The sequence below is a fragment of the Pseudochaenichthys georgianus genome, chromosome 8 (assembly GCF_902827115.2).
Source record: "Pseudochaenichthys georgianus chromosome 8, fPseGeo1.2, whole genome shotgun sequence".
Lineage (NCBI taxonomy): Eukaryota > Metazoa > Chordata > Actinopteri > Perciformes > Channichthyidae > Pseudochaenichthys > Pseudochaenichthys georgianus.
Window position 1 is genome coordinate 15,652,853 of NC_047510.2, and position 21,381 is coordinate 15,674,233.

The 21,381-nt window shown below is 39.5% G+C and overlaps 2 protein-coding genes across 2 annotated transcripts; both read left to right on the forward strand.

Moving 5' to 3' along the window:
- Nucleotides 1-745: 745 nt before the first annotated feature.
- Nucleotides 746-9,121, forward strand: LOC117451165 (glycylpeptide N-tetradecanoyltransferase 1-like). Its single transcript, XM_034089321.2, has 12 exons — nucleotides 746-881; nucleotides 4,271-4,376; nucleotides 4,722-4,866; nucleotides 4,975-5,093; nucleotides 5,279-5,370; nucleotides 5,569-5,685; nucleotides 6,069-6,239; nucleotides 6,322-6,430; nucleotides 6,526-6,696; nucleotides 7,034-7,198; nucleotides 7,291-7,428; nucleotides 7,578-9,121. The coding sequence occupies exons 1-12, from the start codon at nucleotides 778-780 to the stop codon at nucleotides 7,596-7,598; spliced, it is 1,458 nt and encodes a 485-aa protein (XP_033945212.1). The 5' UTR covers nucleotides 746-777; the 3' UTR covers nucleotides 7,599-9,121.
- A 1,755-nt stretch (nucleotides 9,122-10,876) lies between these two features.
- Nucleotides 10,877-20,038, forward strand: retsat.2 (retinol saturase, tandem duplicate 2). Its single transcript, XM_034089897.2, has 11 exons — nucleotides 10,877-11,238; nucleotides 13,678-13,860; nucleotides 14,009-14,250; nucleotides 15,111-15,312; nucleotides 15,399-15,596; nucleotides 15,690-15,809; nucleotides 16,868-17,006; nucleotides 17,842-17,951; nucleotides 18,249-18,418; nucleotides 18,627-18,786; nucleotides 18,889-20,038. Exons 1-11 carry the CDS (start codon nucleotides 11,079-11,081, stop codon nucleotides 19,029-19,031), a joined length of 1,827 nt encoding a protein of 608 aa, XP_033945788.1. The 5' UTR covers nucleotides 10,877-11,078; the 3' UTR covers nucleotides 19,032-20,038.
- Nucleotides 20,039-21,381: the final 1,343 nt, after the last annotated feature.

Genomic DNA, 21,381 nt, shown 5'->3' on the forward strand with positions numbered 1-21,381 from the left:
GTTTGGCTGTGTTTCGCTGTGTATCGCTAAACAAGGAAACAACACCTCCACGGAGCTTAGCGCGATTCACAACGTCCCGACTGGTCCCGACCAATCAGAGCACACTGTGCTCACAGGGAGAGTGGGGGCTGGAGCTATTGGAGCAACAACGAGCCGTTAAAGGCAGAGAGTGAAATTCAGTGAATACACGTAGTTTACAGAGATGCTGTATGAGAAACCAAAGTGATTTTGGAAAATTGCACATAAATCTATCCTAGTAGACCTCAACAATGGAATTATGATCAGTGGAAATGGCCATGACATGGGACCTTTAATTATAAACTCTTAGATGTTTTTCTTCTCTTTATTGCAAAAAAGTGCAAAAACAAACACTAGACTTACAGTATTTACGAGGGGTTAAGGGGTACATTTTATATTATAAAAGTTATATCATGAAAAAAAAAAAATGTTTAAATTGAGGGTGCTAAATAGTTGGCATGTTTTTTTACGTCACCTGTTTTTTTTATGAATTACTCATTACACATTTTCTCTTCTTCTGTTTATTCATTTAGAATTCATTTCGTTTTTGTTTTTCCCCCTAAGATAATAAAACGTGAACACTTGTTTTCCAAAGGGGATATCTAAACCTGTGCATGTGTTTTTTTACAGGCTCTTATAAAAAAACAGCCACTAGAAGACAACAGTGAAGACGTTTCCATCAGCGCCCTCAGCCAATAGAATCAGAGGAGCTTTAAAGCTGTCGAGGGCACGCGGTGCCTCCTCACTTCCTGGTCGAAGATGGCGGATGAGAATGAGACAGCACCGATGTCGGAGAAAGAAGATGTAGAGGACCACGGACACTGTAGCGACTGTGAAAATGAAGAGCACCACTCTGACGATGGGTAAGGAGGCAGGCGTTGCAGCAAAGTGGTATGAAATATGTCACGTCGCTAAACACTTTATCAAAGCAAGAACAAACTTAAAAGCCTCGGCGAGCTGTCGGCATAGACAGCCATCATTGGAGGTTGTCCGGTCCATTTGCATGTATCCTATTGGTTAGAAACACCGTTTGTTTGCCCGTTCTCTATTGTGATTGGTCGAGAGTGCGTTCTATCCTTCGTGTGGGCGGGCTTTAGCGTCGCTCACATAGCAAGGCGTAGTATGGGGGTAGCAAACTCAAAGTACGCCTAAAAGCTAGAAATGTTATAAACAGTATACGATATTTTACTTGTATAACTTACAGAAAAGGTCAATCAGTTTTATTTAGTGGACAGGGGGATGTATTATTCCCACCTACTGATTGCGTGCAGCCTATTACTGGTGCAATGCATGGCAACCCCAGTTGACATTAGCAAGTTAGCTTGCATGCTAATATAGCTGTCAAACGTCCTATTGTCTTGTAAGGGGATCTCGGTGCACACAGTGGTATAATCAAAAGTAAAACAAGCAAAACTTGCATGTAACGCATGCTACTTGATCGTACAATCCCTCCGTTCGGAGTTTTTGATCTGGGGAGTCAGAATGGCTTTTGATTCACCAATTGAATCACACAAATATTAAACATCCTAAATCACTAGCTCTCTTGTTGAAAACATGCTTGAATACAAATGATGTTTATCGTCATTGGCTTGTGTTATTGTTTAGCAAGCGGTGTGACAAAACTAAAAGGACTGAAGAATTAGCTTGCAAATATTAAGGCGTGTCCTGATTACGTTAAATGCCTTTTCTGCAAATGATAAAACAGTGTTGCTCTTATGCAGTGGCTCCCAGGCTTTGTGGCTTGTGACCTCGTCAAAAAACGATGCGTTATGGCCTATGGTTATGGCCTAATTGTGAGCTGTTTGACTTCAATCTGAAAGCCTCCAATATTTCACAATAAAGCTAATTAATGTGAATAAAACACAATTTTGTGTATCAAAATTAAATATGTTCCTACCCTACCTACCACTGCTTTAAGGGTAAAGTGATGACCCTATTTATTAATTGAATTGAAGCTAATGTGAGCTTCACAGTTGCTCTTTTTGAGCAGCATATACCTCACTCCCAGCACGCACAGAAACAAAGAATTGTTCTGGCTGTTGGCTGGTCTTCTCTGTTCAAACGGAAGCCTGTGGAACAAACTATTGAATGTTTTGTTGTCCATTGTCAGTCACACACTGATCTCTTGTACATACATATGTACACATACACAAGCACATATACCATACACTCTTCTTCCTGAGGTCATGTGATTCACCATCTGTGCTGGTGTTACAAATACAGGCCAATGCTCGGCCTCTCTCCTCTCTTGGACACTAATGAGATTATCCTCTGTAAGTATGCGGTTTCTCTCAGGGCAGAAGTTGGGATAGCTGGGTGGGGGTTTATGTCACACAGGCTGTGGGAGGGGGTTTATACTGTCAAATGCTTCATCCTGTACCAGCAAAGAAACAACTGATGCAGGTGATGCAGAGGGACACATTCCAAATGTTTCTACCTCTCTACCTTTTATATGTTTGACCGTTTTTAGCTATTAGATCAGGGTGTGTTCTTGCTGAAAGACCATTGTAGATGATTAACTACTGAAATAGGATGTTAGGAATATGTAGCAGTGAAAATATTTGTCTTGCTTTTGGACTTTATTGTCTAAGATTCATGTACTTTTAGCTAAACAAAACGAGTCGAGGCAGCCCTACATGTACGCTTGGGTCACTTAAGGCGAGACACGGCAGGCAAAAACATCGTTTTTCAAGTACTGGTCAATTTTGAGATTTTGTGCTATTTTGATTCTATAACATCTTTTCTTTCAGGCTTTTGGAAGGAAAACGTACAAAATACACATTTAAGTGTTTATTTTACTATAGTTTGTCTATTTGCGTCTGTATATTTCTCCTAAATTCACCAAAAGTTAGCATTCTAACGTAACATAAAGTACCGCGACCGCTGTGTGCACCATGTCATCAGAGGTATCGCTGGAAAGCTCTGTCTCTCCTGCACAATCTCATCGGATCCAAATATGGTCATTTCCTTTGTATCGGCAACCAATCGTGAAAGCACAAAGGGGTCTTAAACCAAGAAACAAAATCTCATTGGCTGGTGTCAATTTCTGACAACGTGATTCGTTCAGATGCGTCACGTGGTGTGCTAAAACACTTCCTGGTTAGCTTTCCGCTAGAAATAGAAATGGCAAAAGAACGGCGAATAAAACGTTCACAGAGAAGACGACAACAATTGTCACTTGCACGAAGCAAGGTTATACAAAAAACAAATGACCCCGAACATGAAATACCTTCACAGAGTGCGTCGATGTGCAAGCTGTCATCCAAAGAACAGGAGGGTTTAGCTAGCGCCTCACTGCAATCTTTAAAGGTCGTTTTCTCAAAATGAGTTTTTTCTCCTACTCTGAGTTCGAAATTTCAACTTCAGTAGCACGTACATACACCAAACCTGCCAGTTACATTCCTATCAATATTATCAAGGCTTTTACAGAAGGGTTTGTTCATATATCATTCATAGCCTGAATTATACAACATTGTATACCTAAAAACATGGCGAAAATTGACATTTTAGGGCTGTTGACAGTATTTTCTGATTTATGGAGTGATAAAAAGAGATATCCAAAATCCCTTCTGTAAAAGCCTTAGATACTAATATGACTACAAAATGAAACAAGAATGTTGAACCTGGCTTTATCCAAAGTTCAGATTTCGATTCCTGAAATGTGTTAAAATATGTGCATATTTAATGGTTAATTTGCATATTTAAACATGCTATTTCAGAAAACTTGTAATACAAAAAACAATTGCCTCATTGTAACCCTATTCACCTGGGGTGTCTCGCCTTAAACGTGACATATTATGCAGATTCTTAGGTTTGTTATTTTATTTTAAATGTTTTTCAAATTCTGGTATTAACATTCAAGCTAAAATGTGCTGTCTTTTTAAGCCTCCCTCCTGTAAATCCCTGTCTGCTCAGATTGGCTTGTGAGAAAGACTTGCGAAGATAGTTTTCAAGCCTTCTCAAGATGGGTTGCGGTATATTCCAATGAGCCTGCATGTGAAATATAGGAAGGGGAGACAAAGCTGAGAGGCTTGTTGAATCCCTTGCTTTTAGAATTTGGATTCAGCACACAATATGAACACATTGACGATTGAAAGTTCTCCATTTGACCTTTTTGTTGTCAAATGTGGTCACTTTGACCTTTTTTGTGGTTTTATCAACAAACAAAAAAAATATAAATACAATTCTACCTTATAAGGACCTGGCTTTTCTCTCAATAATGATATTTATATGTTCTATTTCTATCCTTCAGTGACAGAGGTTTGGGTGACGACACTGGGGCTAAGAAGAAGAAAAAGAAGCAGAAAAAGAAGAAGAAATCTGGTGCCACAGAAGCAGTCCAGGACCCCCTTGCCAAGGCATGAATATCTAAATTCTATGAAATACCGTGTTTTTAAATAAAAAATAAATCAAATCTTGAAACTTCAGGTGTAATTACCCAAAGTTTGGAGTTCCTTTTCATCTACAAGGGCGGTTAAAGCACCCAGAAATCCTGATATAGTTTCCCGTTACAGACTTTGCTATTTAGACGTTTGCACCCTTATAGCTCACAATGCAGCACTCGGAGTTGCATGCTTACATCCACATGATTAAACATTATACATCTTATTTATCTTGGCCCTCACATATCGCACCAAATTAAATGGAAATTAATAATTAATTTGGCTACATTAGCCCTTTAACACTGTTCAATTTCCAAACAGGTGAATTCCTTGCCAGCTGATAAGCTACAGGAGATCCAAAAGGCCATTGAACTGTTCTCTGTAGGCCAAGGTCCTGCCAAAACCATGGAGGAGGCAACTCGGAGGAGTTACCAGTTCTGGGACACGCAGCCGGTGCCCAAGCTAGGTATGACATCTGTCACAGCTGTCAGTTCTGCCCTTGGACTTAAAACCCATAACCACAGTATTATAGGTCACCGACCTTCATGTCAGAATCTGTTTTGTTTTCATTCAGGAGAGACCGTGACATCACATGGCTCCATTGAACCTGACAAGGACCACATTCGTGAGGAGTCCTATAGCCTCCCGCAGGGCTTCAGCTGGGACACCCTCGACCTGGGAGATGCCGGCGTGGTAAGAGAGTGTATAAACACACACTTCATGTTAAGTTTGGTACTGGTTATTATATGGTAAAGGTTTGCTTGCCTTATGTATCGTTCAAATAATTTAACATTCTAATCAAATCGGTTTCTCGATTTTTCTTCATTACTCTCCCGTGTCTAACTTAATGTCTGCTTTTGTCCCTTCTGTAAAACCAGCTCAAGGAGCTTTACACCCTCCTCAACGAGAACTATGTTGAAGATGATGACAACATGTTCCGATTCGACTACTCACCCGAGTTCCTGCTCTGGTATTTTTCTTAAAAGTTGTTTTTCCTTCTTATTTACACTTTACAAGTATGTGTAGAGCTAAGGACTTACCAATATGATATATCACATGGTAATACATCTATGATAAATATATGCATAAGGCTCTATATTATGTCTACATTAGGAATTACATTATATTACGGTAATGTGTGTGTGAAAATGACTTTTCTCTTTCTCAGGGCCCTGCGGCCCCCCGGCTGGTTGCCCCAGTGGCATTGTGGGGTCAGGGTTAACTCTAACCAGAAGCTGGTAGGCTTCATCAGTGCCATTCCTGCTAACATCTCTATCTATGACATGTAAGTGGATTGAATTAAATGCATTGATCTCAGGAAATCTTCTGTTCTTACTCCAAAATACATACACTTAATGACCAGTTTATTAGGTAAATGTGTGCAATCGAATGCACGCCACTGAACTATTCTGCCCTTTCAACTGTTATAAAGCCTATACTTTTCAGTTTGTCAAACTGTCTTGGCTGTTATTTGAATCGTATTTTCAGAATTGTGGTTAGTTGTTTTGCACTTGTATATTTAGAAGCTTTTGTTATATTCTGTCTTATCTAATTCTAATATAAAAAGTATTTAATTATATCAAATCAATGCCCCTTTTATAAATGTACTGTCATTTTTTTTGTTTTAATGTGTTGCCCACATAATGAACTATTTTCCTTGATCCTTAGTGAGAAGAAAATGGTTGAGATAAATTTCCTCTGCGTCCACAAGAAGCTTCGCTCCAAACGAGTCGCTCCAGTTCTGATCAGAGAGATCACCAGACGGGTCAACCTGCAGGGAATCTTTCAGGCTGTTTACACTGCTGGAGTGGTCCTGCCCAAACCTGTGGGCACATGCAGGTGGGCCTGACAGAAAACCCCCATACTCTTCTAAATCTGCTTTTGCTGGGCCTGAGTACTCACAAATCTTCTCTTCTCACAGGTACTGGCATCGCTCTTTGAACCCACGCAAACTAATCGAGGTGAAGTTCTCCCACTTGAGCAGGAACATGACCATGCAGCGCACCATGAAGTTGTACCGTCTGCCGGAGGTTTGTGAAAAAACACGCATATTTGCGAAACACAAATACACCACATTGCCTTGCCACGCCTTCATTCTGAGACTCCCTTGTCTTCTCTCCTTCAGGTTCCTAAGACTCCAGGTCTGCGGGTGATGACCAAGAAGGATGTGCCATTGGTGCATCGCCTCCTCCGTGGGTACTTGAACCAGTTCAACCTGGTGCCTGCCATGACACCAGAAGAGGTGGAACACTGGCTACTTCCCAGGGAGAATATTATCGACACTTACCTGGTGGAGGTAAAAAGAAAATTCCAAATTTAAATAAAGTCTTAAGAATTCATGCAAATGGTCTGGATTAACAACGCGTGCATTTTCGCTTAATCCTTTAACTGGCGCCAATGCAGACCTGCAACTGTTTATGTAATGTGTTGTAAAGGTATTAGAAAATAAATCATTTTTCGGAATTTGCGAGCATGCCTGGTTATACGGCACGAGTCATGTGTGTTTTATATATGGATGTTTTGCTTTTAACATTTACAAATGGTCATTTTGTGGGTGAATTATTCTTTAAAAAAACATAATTTAGTTTTTACACTGAGAAACGTTATTAAAAAGAATATTGTTCCCTTCACAGAATGATGGCAAAGTAACGGATTTCCTAAGTTTCTACACACTGCCCTCTACCATTATGAACCACCCTGTGCACCGCAGTCTAAAGGCAGCATACTCCTTCTACAACGTGCACACCACCACCCCCATGCTCGACCTGATGTCTGACGCCCTCATCCTAGCCAAATCGGTGTGTTCCTCTCTAACCAATGTGTCTGTTTTCTGAAATGTTTATTCTCAGCAAACTTTTGTGTTTATATTGCTTCTCATCTCATTATACAGAAAGGGTTTGACGTCTTCAATGCACTGGATCTAATGGAAAACAAGACTTTCTTGGAGAAGCTTAAGTTCGGCATCGGTGATGGAAATCTACAGTATTATCTGTACAATTGGAAGTGTCCCAGCATGGGCTCAGAAAAGGTACATGTCCCATGTGAACACATTTATTTTTTTTGTGCATTTTTCAATTTAATACACACAAGTCTCACAAGTTTCTTACCTGTTCGTTAAAAAACGTTTAAATAATTTTCAGTGCTGGGATCTTCAATCTTCAACTGTTTTTTTCTCAGGTTGGGTTGGTACTGCAGTGAGGTCCCTTTATGCCATACACAAGTGTCACCAACAGGCCAGGAGACAGCACCATCGCACTCACCACCTGACGGATGGACTGATGACTTCCTGCTTCAGGAAAGGAAACCCCACCGCCCATTTTTACTTTTTGACCTTTTGAACTATGACCTGCACTACCGCTGCCAGGCACGAAGGCTGGGAGAGTTTACTGCTCTTCCTCCTCCCTCGATCACATAGACCTTAAGCCATTGTTACCATCCCAAACAACTGTATTTCATCTGATAGCTGTCTTGTACCAAATATACAGGAACAGTTTGCATGGTGTATGGCATACCTACAAAATGTAATACAGGTAAATAATACCAAACTTTACTGCAGATTATGCCCTAACACATGCAGACTAGAACATACTTGTTTTGTTTTATTCCTTAATGATGGAAGTGCTTTTTGCAATTAAAACAAATCTGTCATTCTTAAGTTTTAGAGATAAAGAAAAATCAAAATGATCAAAAAATATTTTAAAGAGAAAAAGGGTGAGGTAATAAATACCAAAAGTGGAAACCAGGTGCTGGCTTCTTTTAAGATTTCTCTTGTCATGCTTGACACGTGTCTTTTTGGATTTTTCTTATCAAACCTTTTGTCTTACCAATCGTCATGGAGAAGATGTGTATGCCTTCAGGAGCTTTTATCATCTGTTTAAATAAATTGACCCTGCTCCCCAGCTTACTGCACTAACACAAGGCCTGACACACAGCTTGATAACAGTGGACCACCTCAGTCTGAAGGAGATGAGAGGTTGATGTGATTCTGAGATGGGGGTTACACATTTATCAATAGGGTTCAGATTTGTAAGGATACTTGCAAAGGTCATACAGAGCTTAGGTCAAAATGGATAGTGCTTCAGTGTTTTGGAGGACTTTGAGCTCATTCTGTAATTTGCCTGAGGAAATCGTACCAAGTCTTATAAATATTAATATAACAAAATACAATGTACCCACAAGAAAACTGAAAGATGTGGCAACAAGTTTTAATACACAAAGCACTAACTGTATGTGTTGACTGCATAGGGAAATAATGTTGGTTTAATTTTGTGTCATTGATGACAAAGTCACTAATATTATGCTCCTGTGAGCTTAATTCAGTGAAAGAAAAATAAAATGGACACAATATGAACTATGAGCACTGCAAGTAGCATTTCACCTCAAAACAGCATCTGGAGCTCTACACTAATCATGCAGATGACATCAAATCAAATGAAAAGGTGTGTTTCTCATAAATTGCCACCTGTGAGGATTCAGAGTGCATGTTGAAACTGATCCTGTGAAAGGCCGTCTGGACTCCAGGACATTGTGCAGAGTGGTTGATGATGATTGCTGGGGTAATGCCCCGCTTCAAAGTGTTTCTTATGTAAAATGTTGGTCGAACTTGGACAAATATGTAAACAAATAATGGGTCTTGTGGTGTAATGATGCAGAAAAAAAAGAATGTGAAGATGCAGATTTCTTTTTTTGAGCAAAAAAATAAAATCAAGAAATTGCTTAAAGTCGCTTTTTCGTCAAAGTTCAGTTTACAAGTTTACACATCAAACTAAACTATTGTCAAGTTACGTTAAGGCATTGGAAAAAAGACTAGCCTACCTCAAGTTCCTTTTTCTAGCTTTAAGTGAATGTGGGGCTACGATGTTTTTTCTTTTTTGTAAAATCACTGACCGTGGCCAACAATGAGCAAGTAATATTTAGTTCTTTACTTTTGATTCAACTGATAACCTTAATTTTTTATTTAATCATACATTTTACAAGGTGTTTAACATGTGTGCAACATGGGGTATTCTTAATCAGATTCATGACTCAATGGGTAAAAAACCTCAAATACGTATTTCTGGTTTCCTGTGCTGTATTTACAGTAGGCCTATTCCTATTTATACTATTATATAATACTATCTTTACAGCACTTTAAACGAGAAATATTAATTGGTTTCTGCGATTTTATGAAATTGTAGAAATAAAATAAAAATGTAACTCAACAAATGTATATGAAAAAAACCCATTAACAAATAAAACACAAAAAAACGTGAATTGTAAAGATGAAATAGGTACACGGCATTAAATATATTAAGGAAGATAATTAGTAGTGCTATCTATTTTTATAGTTTTTTTATATATATAAGTTCATGTCTTTGCACAAGTTACTCTGGGGTCAAGCAACCTCTTTGTTTCGAATTATGTAACACAGTTGAGGCACACAGGTCGTCTCGCTTTTCCTTTAAAACGAGGAGTGCTCTCACACAGTACTGCACGTTGATTGGTTGAATCTGCCTGACGTGTCCCAAAGAAAGGCTCTCATTGTCCAGAATCATGCCGCATGTCCTGTCACTCAAGCAGGCCGTATTTACACCGGGGTTGCGTTCCAATAGTCCATTTAGTTTAGGAACCTTCCTAACGGAGTGAAATGACCCGGAAGTACGTCACTGGCAGCCATGATAAGTGCTCTAAATGAAAGGAAAGGAGGTTTCAAACTTCCTTTATAACCTCCTTTAGCTTAGGAACCACTGGACCTCCCTTACCGAAAAGGAGAGGAGAAAATGCTGCCCCACAATGCCTTGCAGCCGCAGCATTTGGCGTCACACAACAATCGGCCGTTCACGGAAACAAACGATTATGACGGAGAAGTTATATCATGAAATCATGAAAGTTACGTTGCTTATTAAGCATTTTAAAACGTGGTAACTTGCCAAAGTGCTTTGTTTTGAACGTTCATCAGTATTATAATCAAAAAGAGAAATATGAACATTAGTTTTTACTGAAATTATTAAATAAAGTCAACATTTCACTGAGCTGTGTGGGGTTTGTTCAATTTTTAAAAGATGTTTGAATGGTGATATACACAGTGATGGATGTTAAGGACTAACGTTTATAATAAATACATTTGTATTTATTTTAAGATATTTTCATACAAGCATACGTATTGGGATCATGTGTATTAATGTGGACCGGAGGGAGAGGGTGACGAGCATAAGTTTCACTTTCCTTTTTTATTTCAATTACAACTTTGGTCATGAAGAATATGTTTCTCTGTTGTCCACGTTCATAAAGCATAAAGCAACAGCATCAGAGCACGGTGCAGAGTCTCTAGATGAGTTTACAGTAGTCCCTCGTTCTTATTAAACATCCATGTAGTCGGTTGTATAGAAAACTGTAGTTTCCATAGTTCCCCCACGGCAGCAGACGCACATTTATGACGTCCTCTGGCGCATCATAAACACGTCGGATAGTGAAAGTGCATTCGGATTCTTTAAAGTACCGCAGTCTCTTCTCCTAAGTCCTTTTGAATTCTCCTATCCACTATCCCTTAACCCCGTGACGTTTCACTCAGAGGTCAAGGAATAGGAGATACGGTTAGAATTTAGGAGCTGATTTTTGGATTATCGGAACGCAACCCTGATTTACACCCGTGAACACGGAACTGAACGCCCGCTGGACAGTGTTTCACCAACCGGCACAATGTTGCTTAGTGTTGTGATTATTTGTGTAGCTTTAGTCATATTTGTATTAAAATATGTCTTCGGCAGCTCCGGGCCTAACCCCTTTGAGAAGGACACTCGTGAACCGGTGAAAAAGATGGTTCACGACAGGAAAGAGAAGAATAAAGTGCTGAAGCAGGGTGAGTAGGCTACAACACTGCCAAAGTCGTTTTACAGTATGTTCATAACGTTTGTAAACTGACGTGAAGTTCTTCTATAAACTGTTTAAAGTAATATGTTTTCTGTGTTTCTGTCCTCGACTCTGCAGGGCAATGTTACTGAGAATAGAGCATGTGGTTGTGCAGGAATGAACATTTATGGCAACATGCTTAGTGGGAATTTTACTATAGACTTGACACAATCAGTTGTCATTCAGTATTGTATACGATGAAATTCAGTTTACTCAATTTAGCATTGGCAACAATTTGCTGCTAACTTTTTCCGCGGGGGGGGTGCTAGTGGAGCCTCGCAGTGAAACCGTGCCGTGCCGTTCTCCTCTGAAGTTCCTCACAGGGTTCGTACGGTCATTGAAAACCTGGAAAAGTCATGGAAATTGAAAATGCAAATTCCAGGCCCCGGAAAAGTTATGGAAAACAATATTTTTCCCAAAGTTTTGGAAAAGTCATGGAAATGTAACTAAAGTTGCGTCAAATATAATTTCCATTTAATCTAATCGCTGAAATAATCTTCGGTCGCGAGCTATTATGTGCCATCATGACGCGCATGGTGTTATTTTGTAATATATGGAGTGCGAGCTGTGTGCTCGAGTCTTCCTGCCTGGCACCGCTGGTGAACAGCTGTTAGAATGTGCGGTTCAGGTGTTCAGAGCAGAGCGGCAGAGCGTGATGTGAACTGGAAAGTTTTTCTGTCGCAATATCATTTAAGGAATCGTTGAGCTAGGCATACATTGTCACTATCTGCTAACGTTAGCTTTAGCCTTCGTTTTCTAATAGTTTTTTTCATAGGCTATAAACAGAGGTGGTATAAGTATAGATCTTGTACTTGATTAAAAGTAGAAGTACTCAGATCGTGTACTTTAGTAGAAGTAGGCTACTCAGATCTTGTACTTGAGTAAAAGTAGAAGTACTCAGATCTTGTACTTGATTAAAAGTACCAGAGTGTAGGAATACTCTGTTTCAGTAAAAGTCCTGCATTCAAAATGTTCCTCAAGTAAAAGTAGAAAAGTATTCTTATCAAAATAGTAGTCGTTGTGCAGATTGGTCCATTTCAGAATAATATATATGATATGTTTTATAATGATTGATCATGAAAGTGTTCTCAAAGCGGGTGAAGGTGCAGCTAGTCTGAATGACTTTGTATACTGCAGGGTAGCTTGTGGATTTACTCCAGGTGGAACTACAGTCTGATTTAACACTTGATTATATTTCACATCATTCATCCACATCTGTGAAGTAACTAAAGGTATTAAATACATGTAGTGGAGGAGAAGTACACCATGTACCTCTGAACTGTAGTGGAGTCGAAGTACACCATGTACCTCTGAACTGTGGTGGAGTCGAAGTACACCATGTACCTCTGAACTGTAGTGGAGTCGAAGTACACCATGTACCTCTGAACTGTAGTGAGTAGAAGTACACCATGTACCTCTGAACTGTAGTGAGTAGAAGTACACCATGTACCTCTGAACTGTAGTGGTGTAGAAGTACACCATGTACCTCTGAACTGTAGTGGTGTAGAAGTACACCATGTACCTCTGAACTGTAGTGAGTAGAAGTACACCATGTACCTCTGAACTGTAGTGGAGTCGAAGTACACCATGTATCTCTGAACTGTAGTGAGTAGAAGTACACCATGTACCTCTGAACTGTAGTGAGTAGAAGTACACCATGTACCTCTGAACTGTAGTGGAGTCGAAGTACACTATGTACCTCTGAACTGTAGTGAGTAGAAGTACACCATGTATCTCTGAACTGTAGTGGAGTCGAAGTACAAAGTAGCAAAACATTGAAATACTTAATAAAGTACAAGTATCTCAGAACTGTACCCCCGTATAGTACTTGTTGAGTTTATGAACTTAGTTACACCAGTGGCTATACAGATAGAAAGACTAAGCCTTGCACAGAGGCATGAAAATACATTTTCAAACAGTGCTGCCAGAATTATAAACTGACTGCTACACAATTAAAATAAATGCTTTTATATATTTCTATTAGATGTGACTCTTTGGCGTTTCTGTTATTACCTGCTGCTTTAGTTGTTCTGACGGCTAACATCATCTGTTATTCCTTATTTTAAAGCCGATATTCCGTGGTCCTTGTCACCTTTTTCATACCTGATGAGTTTGCATCCCTGACTACAGTTGCTTTAGCGTGTAGAAGCTAGTAAGCCTACTATTGGATTTGTTTTAGATAGGCACAACATGTTTCATATGCAGACCTTATTTTCCTGTTACATGTTTAAATAAACCATTTTCAGTGGTAATTTTTGTTTGGTCATGGAAAATGAGGTAAAGGTCATTGAGAAGTTATGGAAAAGTCATTGAAAATCATTGGTGAACAAGTGTATGAACCCTGTCCTCAGATCCTTTTGTTATTTTACCATTTGTGCAACTTCTTTAGGATTTTTGGCCAGTAAAGTACCTGAAAACCTGGATGCGGTCATCATCGGCAGTGGGATCGGTGGGCTTGGGCTTGCAGTGCTGATGGCCAAAGTTGGAAAGAAGGTCCTGGTGCTGGAGCAGCATGACCGGTCTGGAGGATGCTGCCACACGTTCACTGAGAAGGGCTTTGAGTTTGATGTTGGTGAGAACAATGGCTTTTCTTCTCATTAAAATCTCACACCTTAAAAAAAATGGATAGTTGTGCGCATTTATAAGATGAGGGGATCATTTTCTGAATATTGCAAAACTAAAATATTAACTTGCATTGTTCTCTGCTCTTCCTCCCACAGGAATCCACTACATCGGGGACCTGCAGGAACACAAGCCGTTCCGCTGCATGCTGGACAACATGACTGATGGACAGCTGCAGTGGGAGCCTCTGGACAACCCTTATGATCAGGTCGTGCTGGGACCTCCAGAGAACCGCCGCCGGTATCCTATCTACAGTGGCAGGACCCGCTTCCCAGAGGAGCTGAAAAAGTGCTTCCCTGGAGAGGAGAAGGCCATCGACGATTACATCAAACTGTGCAAGGTTTGTTTTGCTTTACAGTTTGTCATTGGGTGGTTTAAAGTAATCGTGCAGAATATTGACTACATGCAGATGCAATACAACAACTTGTTCCAGATAGACATTTAGAGTCAAATATCTTTCAGTGATATTCTAGCCATTTCAATGCCTTTTCCCCCAGTGAACTTGTGATTATAAACTGTACTTTAACACAGAGGCTTCATTATCAAGTTTTATATTGGTGTCATCACTGATATTTTTCAGGGGCTCAAGGGTTAGTAAATCAAAGGTCAGAGTAACTCTGAGATATTGCAGACTGAGTTGCAACAGTGTTTTGCTTTGCCAGACCGATGAAAAAGGCTTGTCATTTTCTTTTCTTTATCTTATCTGTCAATTTTGTACAACTTTTTACTTCTTCTTATGCTTGGCCGCTAGCAACAGCCATAGCCTGGAAAATGTTTTCGGGTTTGTAATAGAAATTCTTTAAAATCTTTGGCACAAATGTAAAGGTCACTGTGACCTCCCACGTTTTTGGACACTACACAATAACCAACTTTGTGATGCGTTTTGGTCAGACTAAAAGGTCCATTCTAACAATTTTCACACAACAAAATACATGTATAATATATATATATAATATATAAATTGTATTTTCTTAACTTCTTGTCTGATTGGTTTGATTTTTTTTTTTTTTGTTAAATGTCTTGTGCTTTTTTTCGAACTTTTTAATCGAACATGTTTTCCTTCGGACACTTTAGTGTTTGTCTGAATAACCATTAATTCAATCAATCAATCGTACAGAAACAGACTATTATGATTGCACTCGCGTGTAAGTGTGTGTCAGTCCAGCTCTCATCTGTGTGTCTTGTGTGTTCTGTCTTCAGAAAGTTGGGCGGGGAATTTGGCTCCTCGCCATGTTGAAGATCTGCCCCGCCTTCCTGGCAAAGTTCCTGGTCTACACCGGTCTGGCCAAACGTCTGTCTTACTTCTTCAAAATGGCCTCCCGCAGCCTGACAGAAGTAGTCAATGAACTGACAGAGAATGAGGATCTCAGGGCCGTCTTCACCTACATCTATGGCACCTATGGTAGGCCACGCCACAGTCCTAATGGCTTAATGGATGTATTCTTTAGTATTCTGCTTATGGCCTTTGTTTATTTCTCTGACCTGCAGGTAATATGCCAAAAGATACCAGTTTCTCTATGCACAGCCTGCTGGTCACTCACTACCTGAACGGTGCCTGGTACCCAAAAGGCGGAGCCAGTGAAATTGCCTACCACATGATCCCCATCATTGAGAAGGCTGGTGGTGCGGTTCTAGTCCGAGCTCCAGTCAACCGCATCCTGTTCAATGACGCCAAGGAGGCTTATGGTGGGTGTGATTTCCTCAGTGTTTCAATACAAAATCCCAGCACGCAGCTCCAGCTGATCAGAGATTCACTGCAGTTTGTTTTCATGCTTTTAGGTGTGAGCGTCATGAAAGGCCAGGAGGAAATACATATCCACGCCCCCATGGTCATCTCTAATGCTGGCATCTTCAACACCTACGAGAAGCTGCTGCCCAAAGAGCTCCAGGCCATGCCAGGTAGAGAATACATGCTTCAACTAATGATTATTTTCAGTTTCTACTTAACATTTATTCATTAATGATGAGTGTTTTATTATCAGTTAATCCTTTAGTCTAGAAAATGCCAAGGTGACAACATCAATATATACTTTCTTTTTTTGGTCTGCCAAAAATCCCAAATGACTCAATTCACATGAGATGCAATCGAGAATAGCAGCACATGTTACGAAAGACTGGAGTTTGTTTCCATGATGGATAAGTTGAGCAATAATTTCACTGTGAGCTCCAAAAAGTATGTTTCAGTTTTTCTCCCCTTACTCAATAACTCGTGGCTTGTTTCCACCTAGCTCTGTGCATGTAAGTACGGTGAGATTTGTTTAATTTTGTAGCAGATTTCAGACCATCTGTATGCTGTTGTGGAATGTGTTAATTAGCCATCAAGTTATTACATTAAATTAAATTAATTGCTTATGTTATTCAAATTGTGTATTTTATCATTTAAAATAAGCTAGTCCAGCTAGTTTACATATAGCAAATACAAAAATGTATGGTTAGCATAGCCTACACCACTGATTTTGAAGTTGTATAAAAGTAGGAGAATTCCTTATTACATTCATATAGTACATTTATTGCACTATTGGACCTATTACTGTCTCGGCAATGCTCCTGGAGCGTATTCCATAATATCGGACAGCAAAAATCACATCAAATAAATTGTTTTCCCATCCCTGCAATGGCGTTTTTCTCCCATCTGTAAAAAATAAGCAGTTCCCTACTGGCTCAAAATTGTATGGAAACAATCCTTCCCACATATAGATAACATTTTGATGTTACTTATCTCTGAGCTGTTGATTGTACTGTATGATGTGGATCTCCTATGCTTTAAAACCCTGCTCCTTATCTGTAAATATAACCTGCCAGCACCTTTTCTTTCTACAGTATACTGTAACCCACACACGTTTATGTACTGTAACCTCACCTGTAGCATATCTACTCTGTGAACTTCATGATTAGATGCAAACTGCATTATTGTGCAATGTCAATAAAGTTGAATCTAATCTGATCCTTTCATCCAGCCATCCAACAGCAGCTGGGCATGATGAAGAACGGTGAAGGAGGCCTGAGTATTTTTCTGGGTCTTGAAGGAACTAAGGAGGATCTGGGCCTCAAGGCAGACAACTACTGGATCTTTACCGAGAACAATTTTGATGAACTGTATGTTGACTTGCTTCTTTTATCTTTTGATTTTCATGATAATAATTTTGAGGAATAGCCAAACACAGACCCGGCAACTTAAAATCTTCTATTTTATTTAGTTTATAAGGACAGTATTTTATTTAGTTTTTGAAGTCATGGCAACTTTAACACAAACTACATCTCAAAATCCCTAATTTCTTTTTTCTAAAACTTCACATGGGCTTTGATCTGATGTAAAACACTGTAGTAGTAGTAGTAGTAGTAGTAGTAGTAGTAGTAGTAGTAGTAGTAGTAGTAGTAGTAGTAGAACCTTTATTTATCCAGGAAAATCAATTAAGAACACATTCTTATTTACAATGATGACCTGACAGGAGGCAAAGGCTTCCTGAGGGGATGGGGTTTGGGAGGAAATAAAAAGACACACTCCGGGCACTACAGAACCCAGGAGACAACACAAACACATAGAGCAAAGATGACAGGCATAGCAGTTGAACATATAAAAACTCTAAAACAATATTGCTGTGGTTCAATCAGTCATTAAAATCAGCATCAGGAAAAGCAGCTACATGTGTGTACCAGGGTGTCAATAATAGTGACATTGAAGGTGCGGGGGGAGACAAAGGTTTTAATTTTTAATGTTTTTTGAACGGTATTCCAGCTATCTGCTGCTGCAAACTGAAAGAAAACATGAAGATATACTACACATGGAGATTTAAGTCACTGTAAATACTTGTACTTTCTTTACTATTAGAAGATATCTTCATTTAGATATTTAAAGTAAGAACGGAATAAGTCTACTTCAGCTATTTTGTATCTGTGTGAATTCACCAGAACTACATCATTTCCTTTACAGGACGGAGACATATTTGAATGGAAAGAGGGAAGAGTCAGCTAAAAGTGTACCACTTCTGTTTGTTGCCTCTCCATCGGCTAAAGATTCAACCTGGGAGGAAAGATCACCAGGTACAGAGGCTGTGACGTGATGCAATGTGTCAGTGTTTCCGTTTTTACAGTGAAACTATGTTAATGCAAGATTCAGAACGATTGATGTATAAAACAAAATATATTTGTAATCAGAACTCAGAACTTGTTGTCTCATAGTGTCATTAAAACCAACACTAATCCATTTAGTTAAAAGAGCGATAAGATTTGTAACATTTTTGATTATTGCGAACGTATTGACACACTATTTATTAATTTCCAATGCTTTACAATTCTCTGGTATAGTCAAATATTCTCTCATTTCTTTCATCACATTAGGGAAGTCCACCTTGAGTCTGGTCAGTTTTGCAAAGTACGAGTGGTTTGAGGAGTGGAAGGATGACAAAGTGAACAACAGAGCGCCTGAATACAAAGAGCTGAAACAGATATTCATTGACTCGATTCTGGAGGTGCTGATGGATATCTTCCCCAAGATAACCAGAGACAAGGTATTTTTTATGAATCTGTCCCTTTTATATATTATGGAGATTTATTGCAAACGGTATTCTCTGTAGGCTGTCACTCTCTTTGGTACAGTATGCACTTCTACAATTTGTCTGCATTAAGTATTTTACTTGAAAGCATTATTTTTCCTAATTATAACACCACCATTGTCTGAAACTAGGAAATTCATATGCCTGTTTTCTTTTGGTATAGATTGAGTACATCGATGCTGGCACTCCCATTACAAACACACACTACATCGGAGCCCCCAAGGGTGAAATCTACGGAGCGGATCACGGCATCGCCCGATTCAGCCCTGAACTCAACGCTACAGTGCGACCTCAAACTCCTCTGAAGAACCTCTATCTGACAGGTGAGCCCATCCGTGCAGCACAGTATCATCAGAGGTCACCTGTAATTCCTCACAACACTTTACAGTATCATCCTAATGAGGTATTTACATTTTGTGTTGCAGGTCAGGATGTGTTTCTGTGTGGCTTTGCTGGTGCTCTTGCTGGAGCTCTCACCTGCGGCTCCGTCATTCTCAACCGCAACCTCCATCTGGATGCCATCTCTTTGGCAAAGAAAATTAAATATGCCAAATCGAAAGAAGATTAACTGCCTGAACGTATTCAGCTGAGTGCGGTTATACTGTAATTATTCAGTAACTGAGCTAACCCCTCACTCACAAAAAAAACTTTCGTTTTATGCGCCCTAGAAAAAAGACTTCCACATAACATTGAACAAATGAAAGAAAAGTGGAAAGATGAGTTTTCCAACCCGACAGATCAACACTTAGCTGTGCTAACACTTAGCCTACCTACATTATATCCAAATATCTGGAACAAATTCCCAGAAACCTGCAGGTCCGCTGCAACTCTGACTACTTTTAAATCCAGGCTGAAGACTTTTCTTTTTGTCGCTGCTTTTAATTGAACTATTCATATCTTAGACTGCACTGTAACTTTTATCCATGTATTTTTTCTTTTAATGTTTTAAATTTAAATTAATTTCTCCATGACATTTATGAGAGGGACTGCTCGAAAGTAGGATATTTGGGATATCCATCGTAGCCAGGGTTTACGATCAGTTTTTAGGTGAGTTGTACTGAGGAACAAGTATCACAGCACCGACGGGTGAAAAATAGTGTTTTGGTAACACGGGGTGTTCAGGTAACACTTAAAGACTTTGTTATGGAACGCAAAGCAGAGTAGGGGGCTAGTACACCCTCCTGAGGGTCCGATTGTCGTTGTCATGCGAGCATAACATAGTGAAAACAATCAGTCTAAATTAACAATCGGGACGGAAATGTTCGGATTTCCAAAGGAAGGTTCTGTGAATAAATTAAAAATCAAGAACCGAAATAATTGAACTATTCATATCTTAGACTGCACTGTAACTTTTATCTTTTAATGTTTATTTTATTAGCTTTTCTTTTTAATGACTGATTTTAAATGCCATTTTCTTAATGTCTTATATTTTTTGTTTTTCTTTTAATGTTTCTTTTATTATCTTTTACTGTTTTGAAATGCCTTTGTCTGAATGTCTTTCATTTTTGTAAAGCACCTTGAATTGCCTGGTGCTGAAAGGTGCTATATAAATAAACTTGCCTTGCCTTACATTAATTCATGTTTGAATACCTCCGTTTTGATAAATTGTGTATTGTATTGTGTATTGTGTATTGTATTGTGGAAGATACGCCCACAGCTGACCCAGAAATCGACGCAGGTTCTGGTCCAGGCTCTCGTCACCTCACGCCTAGACTACTGCAACTCCCTCCTGGCTGGTCTACCTGCATGTGCCATCCGACCTCTGCAGCTCATCCAGAATGCAGCGGCTCGTCTGGTCTTCAACCTTCCAAAATTTTCCCACACCACGCCGCTCCTCCGCTCCCTCCACTGGCTTCCGGTAACTGCTAGAATCCACTTCAAGACACTGGTACTTGCGTACCATGCTGCGAATGGATCTGGCCCTTCCTACATCCAGGACATGGTTAAACCGTACACCCCAGCACGTGCACTACGCTCTGCATCAACCAAACGACTCGCTGCACCCTCGCTGCGAGGGGGACCCAAGTTCCCATCAGCAAAAACACGTGGGTTTGCTATCCTGGCTCCAAAATGGTGGAATGAGCTCCCCATTGAAATCAGGACCGCAGAAAGCTTACACACCTTCCGGCGCAGACTGAAAACTCATCTCTTTCGACTCCACTTCGAGCGATAGAATGACTAACAAAGAACTGCTAACAGAGCACTTATATACTAATAAAGGACTGGCTTATCTATAGCCAGTTGAGCAGCACTTGAAACGATTGGCTCTATGAAACCTGATGTTCTTATATGATTCTGTTTTCCTCAAGGTTGTGTCTTCCTGGTCGAATGTACTTATTGTAAGTCGCTTTGGATAAAAGCGTCAGCTAAATGCAATGTAATAATGTAATGTAATGTAAAATGTGCAATGTTTCAACAGCCAACCTGCCTCATCAGAGCTAACAAGACCTAAATTCTTTATGCAAACCAAAGTTTGAAATCATATGCAACATGTGTGATATGTTATTCTACTGTGCCTGAGTGACTGATGGTTTTGCAGTTTGTAACATGTTTACAAAGCTTCTGCCCTCTTTAATATTAAAAGGGTATTTACTATTAATTTGTTATGGTTTGGTCTTTGTTGTATTAATTTCTAAATCCATTATTTATATTTTGAAACCTGTCAATATTATTAGCAATTCATGTTCCTGCTAATAACAAAGAAATTAACTACATTGTAAACGTCCCATTGACTACAAAGCATGGTTATTGTCGTTGTCATAAAAAACCTACCATGCTGTTTTTTTCTGTTATCTGGAAACCACCCTCCTCACAAACAGGACTTTTTAAGTGTATTTGTTATTAATGTGCAGTGAAGGTGAACGCAACAGGGAGCACGTGTAGGAAGTGGCCTTAACAAAATGTACATTTTGAGCTAT

Bases quoted from the DNA above. Each gene is read 5' to 3' on its own strand.
- retsat.2 (XM_034089897.2), top strand. From the start codon at position 11,079: ATGTTGCTTAGTGTTGTGATTATTTGTGTAGCTTTAGTCATATTTGTA. The intron at 13,861-14,008 runs GTGAGAACAATG...TTCCTCCCACAG, and splicing joins GGGCTTTGAGTTTGATGTTG to GAATCCACTACATCGGGGAC. The intron at 17,007-17,841 runs GTATGTTGACTT...TTTCCTTTACAG, and splicing joins GAGAACAATTTTGATGAACT to GACGGAGACATATTTGAATG.
- LOC117451165 (XM_034089321.2), top strand. From the start codon at position 778: ATGGCGGATGAGAATGAGACAGCACCGATGTCGGAGAAAGAAGATGTA. The intron at 4,377-4,721 runs GCATGAATATCT...ATTTCCAAACAG, and splicing joins TCCAGGACCCCCTTGCCAAG to GTGAATTCCTTGCCAGCTGA. The intron at 6,697-7,033 runs GTAAAAAGAAAA...TTCCCTTCACAG, and splicing joins TCGACACTTACCTGGTGGAG to AATGATGGCAAAGTAACGGA.